This window comes from Myotis brandtii, unplaced genomic scaffold (assembly GCF_000412655.1).
Source record: "Myotis brandtii unplaced genomic scaffold, ASM41265v1 scaffold298, whole genome shotgun sequence".
Taxonomy (NCBI): domain Eukaryota; kingdom Metazoa; phylum Chordata; class Mammalia; order Chiroptera; family Vespertilionidae; genus Myotis; species Myotis brandtii.
In genome coordinates, this window is record NW_005361391.1 from 42,961 (window position 1) to 57,783 (window position 14,823).

The 14,823-nt window shown below is 40.7% G+C and overlaps 1 protein-coding gene across 8 annotated transcripts in view; it reads left to right on the forward strand.

Moving 5' to 3' along the window:
- Nucleotides 1-14,823, forward strand: part of LOC102262186 (leukocyte elastase inhibitor) — a 30,713-nt gene that overhangs the window by 14,066 nt on the left and 1,824 nt on the right. The window contains exons 1-7 of one of the 8 annotated variants that reach the window (XM_014542306.1): nt 7,656-7,742; nt 8,262-8,335; nt 8,905-9,079; nt 11,117-11,254; nt 11,794-11,911; nt 13,592-13,734; nt 13,821-13,988. In XM_014542306.1, the coding sequence (XP_014397792.1) occupies nt 8,912-9,079; nt 11,117-11,254; nt 11,794-11,911; nt 13,592-13,734; nt 13,821-13,988 (735 nt within the window). In that variant the 5' untranslated portion in view covers nt 7,656-7,742; nt 8,262-8,335; nt 8,905-8,911. Of the gene's footprint in view, nt 1-7,654; nt 7,743-8,261; nt 8,336-8,884; nt 9,080-11,116; nt 11,255-11,793; nt 11,912-13,591; nt 13,735-13,820; nt 13,989-14,823 lie in introns of those variants that run through there. The other 7 variants (XM_014542305.1, XM_014542303.1, XM_014542304.1 and 4 more) reach the window with 7 other exon arrangements.

The following is a 14,823-nucleotide window of genomic DNA, read 5'->3' on the forward strand; positions in this document are numbered from 1 at the left end:
TGGGTAATTTTTCTATTTATGAAAGAACAATGTGCTTAAAACAGTATGGAATGTTACAATGGCAGCAGCCGCATACATTTTGTGTTTATTGTGTTTCTTGATTGAATCATTTTCTCTTGTGCTGGACTTAATCTCATGGTGTTTTTTACTGGAACATGCTGTACAGAGTTTTAACTTAGAAACAATAGGCTCACTACTTTGCCTAGGTCTAGAGTAGACTGTACTGTCTAGGTTTGTGTAAGTGCACTTTATGATGTTTGCACTACAACAAACTTGCCTAACAACATGTTTCTTAAAACAAATCCCAAAGGTAGGTGGCACATGTCTGTACAATTATGTTAGAATTTGATAAGTCAGGGATGCATTTCATACTGTCTAAGGTAACCAAAAGAAGAATAGTGAAAGGGTTTATAACTTCCATAATAAACCAAAGAGAAAAAAGAAAAAGAAATTACACAACCAATTCAAAAAGGGGAAAGAAAAAAGAGACACAGAACAGGAATGACAAATAGCAAAATATTACATTAAATCCCAAATATTTAAGTAATTATTTAAATGTGAAATGACTAGCCTTAGCTGGTTTGGCTCAGTGGATAGAGTGTTGGCCTGTGGACTGAAAGGTCCCAAGTTTGGTTCCTGTCAAGGACACTTGCCTGGGTTGCAGGCTCCATCTCCAGTAGGGGGCATGCAGGAGGCAGCTGATCAATGATTCTCTCATCATTGGTGTTTCTCTCTCTCTCTCCCTCTCCCTCTCCCTTCCTCTCTGAAATCAAAATTTTTTAAAAAAATGTGAAATGACTATATATTCCAGTTAAAAGGCAAAAAAAGGCTAGATTGAAAAAATTGTATGGTGTCTACAGAAAATATATCTATAACATAAAAGTAGATGTAGCTGTGATTATTAAGTAAAGTAAGTTTTCCTGTAAAAGTGATAAAGACACATACTTCATATGGCAAAAAGATTCTGATCACAAGGAAAATATAACAATTCTAAATTTGTATGGGCCCAATAATAAGCCCTCAAAATTATACAAAAAAAGAGAAAAAAATTAAAGGAGAAATTAGTTGGCAATTTGATAAGATAAAAACGTACGTTGCCATCACTTATTCAGAATTTAATGAAGATCCTAGCTGATATGGTAACTCCAGAAAATAAAATACATAATAATTTGAAAGTAAGAGCAAACCTTGTAATATTTCAGATGAATACTTCCATCTAAAGTCTAAATTACTAGAATTTAAAAGTGAGTTAAGTAAGGCATTGCTGGTTACAAGTACAATTTACACGGCTAATTTGTATTTCTATGAGTTATAAAGTTTTAAAAAGCATTTATAATGATGTAAAAAAGTGTTCAAATGCCTAGGAATAAGTTCAATAAAATATGTTAAGAAATTCTATACAGAAACCTGTAATCATTATTGAGAGAAAATAAAGAAGCTCTAAATAAATGGTAGGCTATACCATGGTCATGATTCATTATTGAAATGTCAATAGATCTACATAATCAATGCAATTTCAATTAAAAAAAACAGTTTTGCCCTAGCTGGTTAGGCTTAGTGGATAGAGCGTCGGCCTGCAGACTGAAGGGTCACCGGTTTGATTCCAGTCAAGGGCACATGCCTGGGTTGTGGGCACGATCCCCAGTGTGGGGCATGCAGGAGGCAGAAATCAATGATTCTCTCTCAACATTGATGTTTCTATCGCTCTCTCCCTCTTCCTTCCTCTCTGAAATCAATAAAAATATATTTTAAAAATCAGGTTTTATTTGTTTTGTATTTGGTGAAACATGGCAAGTGATTCTAATACTATGTAACAAGGTAAAAGGCCGAGAATATCCAAGACAATATTGAAGAATCAGATGACATACTTAATGGAATAACAACTTATTCTAAAGCTGCGGAAATAAGATAAACTGGGTTCTTGTGCAAAGATGGTTAGAAATGGAACAAAACAGAGAGCCCAGAAATATGAACCCTGCTTTATAATGAGCATCATCCCAGTTTCCTCAAAACAGCCTGTTTAAGTCTCTTGTTCTACTCCAATAATTAGCAATGCCCTCTTTTACTCTCAAAATGTAATCAATTTGAATAATAAATCCTATGGCCATCATATTTCTGACAAATGTGGTACTTCAAAGTTGGAAGTGAAGGGAGGCAATTTTCAATAAATTGTTCTGGAACATTTGGGAACCATATGGAAAAATATTAAAGTTGATTTCTACATTAAACCAGTCAGATAGATAGTAGACTTCATTGTGAAAGCAAAACAATAAAGCTTTTAGGAGAAAATATAAAAATATATCATCATGTACTTGTGGAGAGAATGATTTCTTAGCAGGACACACACACACACACACACACACACATTTTTTGTTAGATTTGTTCCTAAACATTTGACATATTTTATGTAAATTGAATTAAAAAAATTGTAAGAACTTCAGTTCTGCAGAACAGATCATGAAGAGAAAGGAAAGGCAAGCTTCAGGACAGTTGAGGTAGACCAGCCCCCAAAGGAAGGGTGACACCTGAGACAATGTCCCCTAAGGCAGGACTGCCATTCTAGAGCATTTCCCACTTTGTTATTTCCCAGGTGTGAACCCTGAGACAAAAGATACCTACTCTAAAGGGCTCAAATTAAAAAACAACAACAAAAGGAGCAAACAAATGAGGAGCAGAGCAGAGCTGTATACCTACAGGGAGAGGGCTGCCTGGCCCTTGCAGCTGTGCTCACTTCACAGAGTGCTGTGTCACAATAAAGCTTCCTTCTTCACTTCACCCAAATCGGAGATAGCTGTTGCCATTGACTTGGCACCAATGCCCGTCAGTTGACACAGGCTACCACTAAAATATACATATGGAAGGCAGCCAGACTTTGTGAAGTCACACTTTGGGAGAACTGGTTTCCAAATATTTTCAGAATTTTTATATACCAGAATCACAGCCTCAGGTTACCTACTAGGTGTACCAGTTAATAATGCAGATCTTTTTCAATAGATGGAGTTACACATATGTTGATACATATGCAATTTGATATGTATGCTATTTAGTTGTATTGAAAGCGAGCTTCAAAACTTCATATGTCAAATTTGCTGTAGGTATTAACATCATAGATATTTTTAAGCTTAAAAATATCAAATTTTGTGCCAAAAAAAGAGCATTTGCGGGGAGTTTTAATTCATTACTTTATTTTGAAGAAAAAGTTATCATACACTTCGGGAAGCTTATGGTGAACATGTTCCATCTCAAGATACTTGTGAACGCTGGTTTAAATGCTTTAAAAGTGATGATTTCCATTTGAAAGACAAAGAACTTCCAGGTCAACCGAAAAAGTTTGAAGACCAACAATTGCAAACATTATTGGAAACTCAAAAACAACTTGCAGAAAGATTAAACGTTGCTCAACAAACAAATTCTGATCATTCACAAGCAATGGCAAAGATTTTGCAGCGGTTCTCAACCTGTGGGTCGAGAACAATGAAAATACATCCTGCATATCAGATATTTACATTTCGATTCATAACAGTAGCAAAATTACAGTTATGAAGTAGCAACAAAAATAATTTTATGGTTGGGGGTCACCACAACATGAGGAACTGTATTAAAGAGGTGGGATCAGGAAGGTGTGGTGTATTATGAGCTTCTAAAACCAGGTGAAACCATTAATACTGATTGCTACCAACAAAAAATTATCAATTTGAACCACACTTTGTTCCTGAAATGACCAGAATGGGCCAGAAGACACGGCAAAGTAATTTTGCTTCATGATAACGCACCATCACACACTTCAAAACCAGTTAAAGACACATTAAAAGATCATGCCTGGGGAATATTAACCCACCCACCATATTCACCAGACCTTGCTCCCACAGATTACCACTTATTCTGATCAATGGCACATCCACTTTCTGAACAGCACTTCAAAACATACGAAGAAGTGGAAAATTAGATCTCTGAATGGTTTGCCTCAAAAAAAGATGAGTTCTATTGGGATGGTATCCACAAATTACCTGAAAGATGGGGGAAACTTATAGCTAGTGATGGGCATTACTTTGAATAAAGCACTTTTGATGTTTCTCTAGAAATTATGGTGTTTTCTTTCATTATAAAATCTGCATTATTAACTGATACAGATCCCTAGAAATCGGAAGCATTCGACACCACACCACATGGGACCTGGGAAGCACCCAGTCTGCCTGGAGGCATGCAGGGGTGAAGGCGAAGCCTTCTGAAATTCTTGCAAGAAGGAATAGGCAATCAAAACAACAATGCGGTACCATCTCACACCTGTCAGACTGGCTATCATCAACAAATCAACAAACAACAAGTGCTGGCGAGGATGTGGAGAAAAAGGAATCTTCATGCACTGCTAGTGGGAATGCAGACTGGTGCAGCCACTGTGGAGAACAGTATGGAGTTTCCTCAAAAACTAAAAATGGAACTCCCATTTGACCCAGTGATCCCACTTCTAGGAATATATCCCAAGAAAACTAGAAACATCAATCAGAAAGGATATATGCACCCCTATGTTCATAGCAGCACAATTCACCATAGCTAAGATTTGGAAACAGCATAAGTGCCCATCAATAGATGAGTGGATTAAAAAACTGTGGTACATCTACACGATGGAATACAAAAGCAGTCTCTAGTTTTAGTCAGTTTGGCTCAGTGGATAGAGCATTGGCCTAAGACTGAAGGGTCCCAGGTTCCATCTGGTCAAGGTCATATACCCAGGTTGCTGGCTCAACCCCCAGTAGGGGGCATGCTGGAGGCAGCTGATCCATGATTCTCTCTCATCACTGATGTTTCTATCTATCTCTCTCCCTCTCCTTTCCTCTCAGAAATCAATAAAAATATATTTTTTTAAAAAGAGTATCTAGTGAATTGGCACCTTTTCGGGGGTAGTTTCAGTTAGGGGGACTATTGGCTTGGCCTGTAAGAGTTTGATAAAGGAGATATTTGAGAGTGTGGTCATTGAATTTATATCAAAGGTACACTCGCAGGGGCATAAGGGGGGGGCATTCTCTATCTCTAGGAATTAGCACTGGTAGAAGCAATCTCTCCATGATCAAGGCCCCGACTACCAGAGCATAAAGAACACAGAAAACAAGAAAATACAGTCAGTACAATCCCCTTGGTCCCCAAAGTGAACACTCCCCTGACTTCAAACCTCAGGGGTTAGTTCTGCCTGTTGTTGAACTTTTATAACCAAACCACACAGCTTTCTGTGTCTGTTCTTTCATTCAACAGTGCAGCTGTGAAATGCAGCCGTGTTGTTGGGCATTGCTGTAGTTTCCTCATTTTTATTACTGTATATTATTCTTCTGTATTTATTAGTCTGTTCTTCTACTGATGGGCATTTATGTGGTTTCCAAATGCGGGTCTAGTACAAAGCATGTTGCAATGAACATTCTTGTACATGTCTACAGCTGCACGTGCTCACACACATTTCACTCTGGGGGGACATTCATGGATGGGAGCTCGGGTAAGCATGTGCTAATTTGGTAGATATACCAAACACCGTACCTTCCTGAGTGTGTAAGTATCTCTGAGCTTTGATTGTGGCCATTTATATTTTAAATTCAAAAGGAGAACACTCCAATGTTATTTGACAGAACAGTTACTTTGCCTCCACACTAGAGGGTAAATGTATTGATTGATTAATGTATAATGATCAATTTTCTCTGAACCTTATATACAGTATACACATGGACTTAGGAAATGGCTTTGTTTTCTATTTATCCAGATTGCTAACTCCAGGTAAGCACAAATACAACATGGCAGGAGAAAAAACAAAATTCAGAAAACTTTTTCTTCAATTAATGTGTCTCAGATTTTTATTTAACAACTTCTCAGAGCAGCCTCTCTTTCCTGACTTTCTCACATTGACCTCTTTGAAGAAGCCAGTGAGTGGTGCTCTGGTTCTGTGAGAAATGGTGGAGAGCTTACCAGATCTGAACAAACTACTTGAATTTAGCAATAAGTGGCTTTCAATAAGTGTTGGTTTCTTTATTTAATAAACTGTAAATCAGTCTAAAATCTTCATTATTAAACACTTCTTGCTTAAAAAAAAAAATCTATGGAGAATATTTTTGTCACTCACTATTGCACCTTCCTTAACCCTTTTCATGATAAACAGGTTCCCAGAGTAAAAAACAAACAAAAATCTACAATCCCTTTCATGCTATATTAACCATACTAGGCGCACACACACACACACACACACACACACACACACACAAAATGGGACTTTTTCTTTGTTGCTGTTTCATGTTGAGATTTGTAAGAAAACAGGGGACAAGTTTCATGAATGCAGAATTATTTCAGACCCTCAACCGCTATAAATTTTGGTGAAGTTACATTCCCAGAAATTTAAAGTGGGAAACAAACAAACGAGCCAAAGAAATAGTGGTGTAGCCATCACTGTGGGAAGAATACTGGGGCTAAATTCATTTTGGTTTTAAAGATTGTGACATCAAGGTTGTTTGGACCTGGGGACCCTGAGAAAGAAAAATACCTACCAAGAAGGACTCCTGCTAGCTAAATAGACTCAAATTTATAAGACAGACCCATGCAGCCATTGCTATAGGAGGAGCAGGGGACAGGGGCTCACCAGGAGGGCACTTCAAGGAGAAGACTGCACTGAACTGCCTGCCTGCACTGTGTTCCTGCATCTGAGCCAGCCCTTAGAAAGGAGTCCCGAGAATGTGTTTCAATCTTTAAGACTGAGGCTTTCCCCACTCAATTGGAACTGTGCACTTCTATCCTTATCAGCATTTTCACTAACCATTCAGAGCAGCTCCATTCCGACCAATCAGGACAGTGCTTTTTGGAGCAATGAAACTTTGAGGACTTGGAGTCTTCCTTTGCATAAGGATGGACTAGTCAGAGACCAGGGGTGGGGTCTTCTCTCTATTTAAGCCAGCTTCTTTCTGGCTCTGGGAGCACACTTTCTCTTTCCACTCAAGATTGTTTCCTGGAGAAACAGGAAGAGGGAGATGGGAATGGAGCAGGTGGAGCAGACCAGAGCAGAGCAGAGCTGGCTAGCCAGAGAGGGCCACCTTGCCACCTGCTGCTTCATGCTAGTAACTGAGCTGTATCACAATTGAACTGTTTGCACTGAATAAAGTTTCCTTCTTCACTGCACCCAAATTGGGGATTCCTGGTGGCATTGAACTGGCACCAATGACCATCAGCTGACAGGACTGTTTAATCTTATACTGGAGGTCCCTCCCCACCCCACAAAACAAAAACTAAAACTAAAACACAGAAAAACAAAACCAATTTTGAGTATATAGATGAGATTCAGAGGGGCTAGTTTGCCCTGTAAGAGGTGATACATTATGTCATCTCAGTGATTCACACTTAGGCAAGAACTAAGCCATAAGTTCCTTGCCAGACATCTGAGTTCACCTAGACTCAAAAAGGTGCTCATCTCCTGAGTAATCCACCCTCATCTAGGCTTCTAGTGCCAATGCCCAGACTCCTGCTGTGCCTGCCCTGCAGCCCCACACTTTTCTTTCTGCAGCTCTGCCACAGCAAAAAAATCTCCCCCCTACCCCCACCCCTTTCCTCCTCCTGCAAGCCAATAGCTGCACCAACCTCAGGGATGTGTTTACACTGCAGGCATCATCAGATCCAGAGCCCCTCCCAGGCTGCACCCATCTCAGGGACTATATAAGGGCGGTGCTTGAGGCTGCAGCATCTTCAGATCCACAGCCCCTCCCAGGAGCAGCCAGCAAAGGGTGAGATCTGGGCACCAGGCCCATTAGGGAAGTGGGACTGAACCAGTGGGGCTGCCCAGGGCTGGGATCTGCCAGCTGCTTACTTCTGGCTCTGCCCTGGCCATCAGTGGCCTGGGTACCAGCAGCCCCTGCCCTTTCCCTGGGATGGCTGCCTGCATCCCTGGGATTGCTACCTACACTGCTCATCTGAGTGGGAGCAACACTGGAAAAATCCTCCACCCAACACCCTAATGGGAGGGGGGCAGGGGGCGAGAGGGCCAGCTGCCCTGTGATGGACTGTACTAGTCCTTTGGCCTGAAGCCAGAGCCAAGCCTGAGATCATAATATTTTTATTCCTTTCTCAACTCCCTGCCTCCCTGAGCAGTTTGTGACAGTTTTTAGGCAGCCCCAGGGGGCACAGCTTTTCATCAATGCTGAGGGAGGGAAGGAGGGAAGGAGGGAGGGAGGGAGGGGAGGCCAATGTGATCCTAGAGGTTACTTTCCAATAACAACAGTGATAATTCAATGTATTACTGACAGGGAAGCAGCTAGCACCACTATTATTCTTCCTTGCCCATCTCTGTGGAAACAAGCTCTGAGAGGAGTCAGGATTGGTAAGCAGGCTTCTGAGCTGAGGTGGAAGGCCAGTCACCTGCACCTGAGGGGTGGGTGTCAGAGAGGATGCTTGGCCCCTGCTCCTGGTGGGCTGCACCCCAACCCTAAGGCCTGTGCTGGGTTTTCAAGCTCTCACATCCTATAGCAGCCTCGAGACTTGGGACACTTCACCTCTCTAAACATTAGCAACTGAATCTTGAAAATGAGGAAAATCGATCACTTTGCTGAAATTTGCTTTAATGCGGAGTAGGTAGCTATGATTTTCTAATAGAAAATTATCATTTCAGGTAAAGGGTGGGAACTGTGTGTGCTCCCCAGCTGAGTAGGAAAGGCCCAGTGCTGGCTCCCGAGTCTGCAAGTCAGAGCCCTCTTGGCTCTCTGGGTCCTGGCCCTGGGTCGCTGATGGATCCTTGTCCAGTTCCCACCTGTGTGCTCATGAAACAGTGCTCTTGCCCTCCTGGAAAAAGAAAAGGAAGTACAAGTTTCTGGGTGTTTCAGGGCGAGGGAGACGTGGAGAAATGTCATTGCCATATTTGCTGGTGTGCTAGGCCTCTGTCCTGTGTTGTAGCCTCACCATGGAGCAGCTGAGCTTGGCCAACACCCGGTTCGCAGTGGACCTCTTCCGCACCCTGAAGGACAACAACCCCTCTGGGAACATCTTCATCTCCCCCATGAGCATTTCCTCAGCGCTGGCCATGGTCTTTCTGGGGGCCAGAGGCACTACCGAGGCACAGATGTCCAAGGTCAGCAGAAACTAACAAAAGGAGTCTGGCTTCCCTGCAAGTCCCTCCTAAAAAGCTGTGCCTTTGAGCTCTTACAGGGAGTTTTAAACACTGTGCTTGTGTGTTCCACAACTACACACGATGAGGCCAGACTTTCAGAAAAGCCCCAAGAGCAGTTCATTTATATGCAGGCTTTCAGTCATTATTGAGTTTTTACTGAGCACATACTATATGTCAGGCACTGGTTTTTGTTTGGTTGAGGATACAGCGGTGAAGAAAGCTATGAGAGCCCGGGAGGTGTGCTGCTTCTCTTGCAGTGGGCAAATCTTTGAAGGCATCTCCTCTCACTTCAGATTTTTCAGTTTCTGTTCTGCATGCAACTAGCTACTCATTAATAGATGCCTGCTATGTAATGTTACCTTTCAGCACAAAATGACACAGGGAATGCACCACAGTGGAGAAGTTGGCGGTGTCTTTTTGAGGGAACAGGCCAACGTACTGTTATACACTGTTGAGGTCTAGCCCTGTGCCTGGCACAAGTGCCTGTGTGGATAGGAGGGCCTGAAGCAGAGGAAAGAAGTGAGGTATGGCCGCTGCAGGGACAGGGCCAAGCCCTGGGTGGTATGGCAGGTCCCTGTTACAGGGAGAAGAAGCAGTAATGCCTGGCCTTCCACCTGGCCTTCATGGGTGTGGGGACCACAACTGTGCTGTGTGGTCTTTGTTGAATTCTGAGAGGGGAGCTCTAGCTCTCTTTGGAAGTAGGGGAAAGATTACAAGGTGCCAGTAACTGAGGAATTCCAGCCTTGGATTCAAGTTTCTCTATGTTTATTCAAGTTTCGCCATGTTTATTCAAGTTTCTCCATGTTTATTCAGGTTTCTCCATGTTTATTCAAGTTTATCCATGATTATTCAAGTTTATCCAAATTTATTCAAGTGTTCCAGCTGCAAATCTTTTATTTCAGCATTTTATGAAAAACCAGTGGTCTTTACCACTGCAGACATGAAAGCACTTTTATATTTCCCAAAACCCACTTTTTATTTTACCCCCTGGGAATAATGATTAGTTGCTTCTTGCAGGGAATGTCAGCTTCTATTTTGAGGTTTATCCAGGGACTGTTTTGCCTCAGCAAAAAATAGTTTTAAGGGTTCCCCTGCTTTTCCATTAAAGCAGATCTATCATCACAACTGTGCAAACATTCCCTATCTTGGTGAGTAACTGGACTTTATACATTGTGTAGGTTTATTCTTTGTGTGTTAAAATAAGGAACCAGCCCAGGAATCATAAAATCATGAAGGGAGCCCTGGGTAGTTTGGCTCAGTGGATGGAGCGTCGGCCTGCGGACTGAAAGGTCCCAGGTTCGAGTCCGGTCAAGGGCATGTACCTGGGTTGGGGGCACATCCCCCATAGGAGGTGTGCAGGAGGCAGCTGGTCAATGTTTCTCTCTCATCGATGTTTCTAACTCTCTATCCCTCTCCTGTCCTCTTTGTAAAAAATCAATAAAATATATTTTTAAAAAAACAAAAAACCATGAGGGGATTCTTGATTTGTAATATGAAAATTAAACTTTTGCTGAATGTTAAGTTTATAGATGTTATTTTTAAGTTACTGATGCTGATAGTGTAGTTTAAAAATCCCCTCAATTCTGTAATATCTTTGTGCTCCCACATAGGGGATGATTCTAAATTTTACTGTTTATTTCTGAGAACTTGCAGTAAAACTCTATTTGATACAGAATTTATATGTGAATATACCAGTTATGATTTTCTTTGGAGAAAAAGCAGACATAGATAAATATTTAGTCTACTAACCACTTACATTCATTGGACTATAATAATAAAAAAGTGATATAAAAAGAGCTTCTAATGTAATTATGTCTCACAAAGCTATAAATTTTAGATTCTCTATGCTTTTGTTCTCCAATGAAAGTTTAATAAAGTACTGGGCTGGGAATTATTGATAATTAGTAATAAAAGGATTAATTTAACTTGATAGAAGCAAATGTCAAGGAATCCGTTTCAAAATAAATCACTATAGAAAGAATGTTTTCTCTATTTTAGACTCTTCACTTCAATGCAGTTAAGGATATTCATTCAAGTTTTCAGAGTCTGAATGCTGATATCAACAAGCGTGGAGCTCCCTATATTCTCAAACTTGCTAATAAGTTATATGGAGAGAAAACCTATGAGTTCCTCCCGGTGAGTACTTTACATTCACATGCTAAAACTCACGAAACAGTGCAGACATTTTCCAGCACAATCAAGTCACAGAAGTAAGTTTTTATTTTTATAAACATTCAGAAAAAGATACAGAATTTAAACATATGGCAGTATCCCCATTAATGATTCGATTTCATTTGATAGTCTTCACAGGAATAGATTACCCCTGGCTGTGTTACTAAAGCAAGAGTAAATTCCATAATTTACTTCCAAGAACAATCAGTGTATACTTATTTATGAAAATGTTAGCCAAAGGTCAGAAAAGAATTGGTAAATTTTATACAACACCAAAACTACTGACCTGTACACTTAAAATGATTAAGGGGGTAAATTTAATGTTATGTGTTTTTTACCATAATGTAAAAAGTATAAGGGTTAGAATTTTTTTGTTACAATGAAATTTATGTCTTTTAGGACAATTTCTACTGCTTTTAAGGATTTTAGAAAACCATTTCTGTATGTAATAGGAGTTATTCGTGTTCGTTTGCTTATTTTTTTACCTTTTTTATTTTAAACAGGAGTTCTTAGCTTCAACCAAGAAATTTTATGGTGCTGAACTGGCCAGTGTAGATTTTCAGCGAGCCTCTGAAGATGCAAGAAAGGTGATAAACGAGTGGGTCAAAGGGCAGACTGAAGGTGAGAGAGTGGGCCGAATGTAGGCATTCATTACACACTGGCCGTTCCTTTCCTCCTTCCACTTTCCCAGCCTGCAGATGATTCCCTGCCCTTTTCCTCTGCCCTCACCCTCTTGCTGGGGCTAAACTCTGCCAGTGCCCAGTGCCCGACAGCTTTTAAATGTGGAAATTCCTCAAAGTGGGAACTTCAACATGCTTTCACTGAAGCAGCTAAATATTTTCCCCATAAATTCACCAAACCACATTTTAAAATTAAAAGTAACATTGAATGTAGGATAAAAAGGATAGAGCTTTGAGGAAAATTCATCCTGGCCTGATTATAGAGAAGAATCCTATATAATAAAAGCCTAATATGCTAAGTGTCTTGTTATCTGGTCAGTCATCTGTTCAACCAATCAAAGCATAATGATATGCTAAAGCCACTCAACTGCTCGCTATGACATGCACTGACCATCAGGGGGCAGACGCCCCAACCTGTTGGTTAGCTTGCTGCTGGGGTCTGGCCATTCAGGACTGAGCAAGATGGGCCGTACAGGCCCTGGTGCCCTCCTGTGGTTCCTCTCTGCCTGGCCAACATTCCATGTCCCTCCCCAGCTCAGAGAGTGCACCGATGGGGTCTCTTGGCCTGGCCTATCCCCTCTCACAATCCAGGACCCCTCGGGGGATGTTGAAAAGCTGGTTTTGGTCTGATCCCACTCAATGCAGGAGCTGCTCTTTAGTGATCAGCCAGAATCCTGGCTTACAGCTGGTGAGCGCAGTGGCAGTGGTGGGAGCCTCCCCCACCTCTACAGTAGCGCTAGGGATGTCCCACTGAAGCCTTATTACTAATAATGTCCCATGAAAATTCAGGGGTCCCTAAGCTGGCAGTCAGATATCCACTGAGGGCTCCCGGACTGTGAGAGGGCACAGGCTGGGCTGAAGAACCCCCTGTCCCCGGAGTGCACGAATTTTGTGCACCGGGCTTCTAATCTATAATAATAAAAGCGTAATATGCTAATTAGACTGGACGACCTTCAAGATGAAGCCATGGTGGCAGATGCTGAGCCCTTTGCACAAATTTCGTGCATTGGGCCTCTAGTATTCTCATACTTGTGACACAAACTGCTGTGGCCATTAGTATTTTGGCAAATGTCTTGTCTAAGCTGTCAGGGGTGGCTCCATCTCAGCTATTTCTCCACCACCACTCTCTCTAAACTAGTCAAGGTCTGAGTCAAGGCACCTCCCCAACACCTGTCTCCCATCCAAGGCATTCTTCATGGCCCTGCCGCAGTCACAGGGCAACTGGTGTTTCAGAGGAGTAACTGTCCTAGCCTTCGGATATCTGTTAAAATATTTTCTGTGAGAGCACCTTCCCCTGGAGGCTTTGAAGAAGTGACTTATTTAAAAATCATTTTCATTAAAAAATATTTTTTATGCCTGCCACAGAATGGCCATTCACAAAAGAAGGCTCATTTTTTCTCAAACAATGCAGAAAAGATTGTCCTGTTTTTAGCTTTTAAACCCTTTAGTTGGTTTATTTACAATCAAAACACACTGGAAGGGCTTCCCTAACTTAATACATTAATGGGAATTAAATAAAAAGTATGAATTTGAATTGCATTTAAATGCAGTTCAAAAATGGAATGCTGATATGTGATTTTTTTAAAAAAACAACAACACACAACTTACTTTATTTCTTTAGGGAAAATTCCAGAATTATTGGCTGCAGGCATACTTGATAATATGACCAAACTTGTGCTAGTTAATGCCATCTACTTCAAAGGAAACTGGCAGGAGAAATTCAGTAAAGAGGCCACAACCAATACACCTTTCAGATTGAATAAGGTGAGGTGATGTAATTATAAAATTGCTCTTTGCTCTAAGAGAATGCAGATAATAATGTGAGTGACTTGATTTTTTCAACTGTTCAGAAAGACACAAAAACAGTGAAAATGATGTATCAGAAAAACACATTTCCATTTGGCTACATCAAGGACCTTAAGTGCCGGGTGCTGGAGCTGCCTTACCAAGGCTGGGACCTCAGCATGGTCATCCTGCTGCCAGATGACATCGAGGATGAGGCCACAGGTCTGAAGAAGGTAACGGCTCCCACTCTCATGCTTCATGTTTCCTTCGGATAGATGTGTTCTGTCTGTGTGTATGTTGTGTGGTAGTAGGTCATCAATGTTTGCTACTCTGAAGCCCTAAGATTAACTTTTCAGGGACTGTCAGTGAATAGTTGTGGTGGGGAAATCTAAGAATCTATATGAAATTTAACATGTCAGTGGCAGCTCACAGGAATTTTCTTAAGTGAACTTTAGAGGAAAGTTCAGTAAAATTAGAATTTTTTTATTAAAACAAATTAATTAAAATTAAAAACCCCAAAACATTTATACTAGGTAGCTTCAACTTGTACAGTGAGATCCCATTATAACACTGCTCATTATAATCACAATTCATATAGATTGTGAATTAAATTTCTAACAGCTACGTGGTAGAAAAGACTCATATGACACACCAGCTCGAAAGTTAAGCCTATTTTCTCATATGAACTTTGTATGATGTTTCTATTTTATTTCAGTTAAAGGCAAAGACATTTTTGTCAGGCTAGGACTAGGCAAAACTGTGAAAGATTATGGTTTTCTTTAGTATCTCTAGCCTGTTGTGTGTTTTTTCTCTACCTTCTCCCTAACCAAATTTGTTATCAGAAAGAGGTCCAATATTAATTATTGGCATGTATAAAGTATGTATTAAAATCAGTATGTTCCTTCTTTTAATTGTATTTTCATATTTGTCTCTTCTGTGATTATAAAAAAAATTCTCCAGCCTCATAAAAGAGATAATCAGCATCAGTAGAACAAGTGGAATGATGGTTCCATTCTAGTCCAATAGTAGTAGTAATATGGTAATGATAATAGCTGACATTCTTGTGGC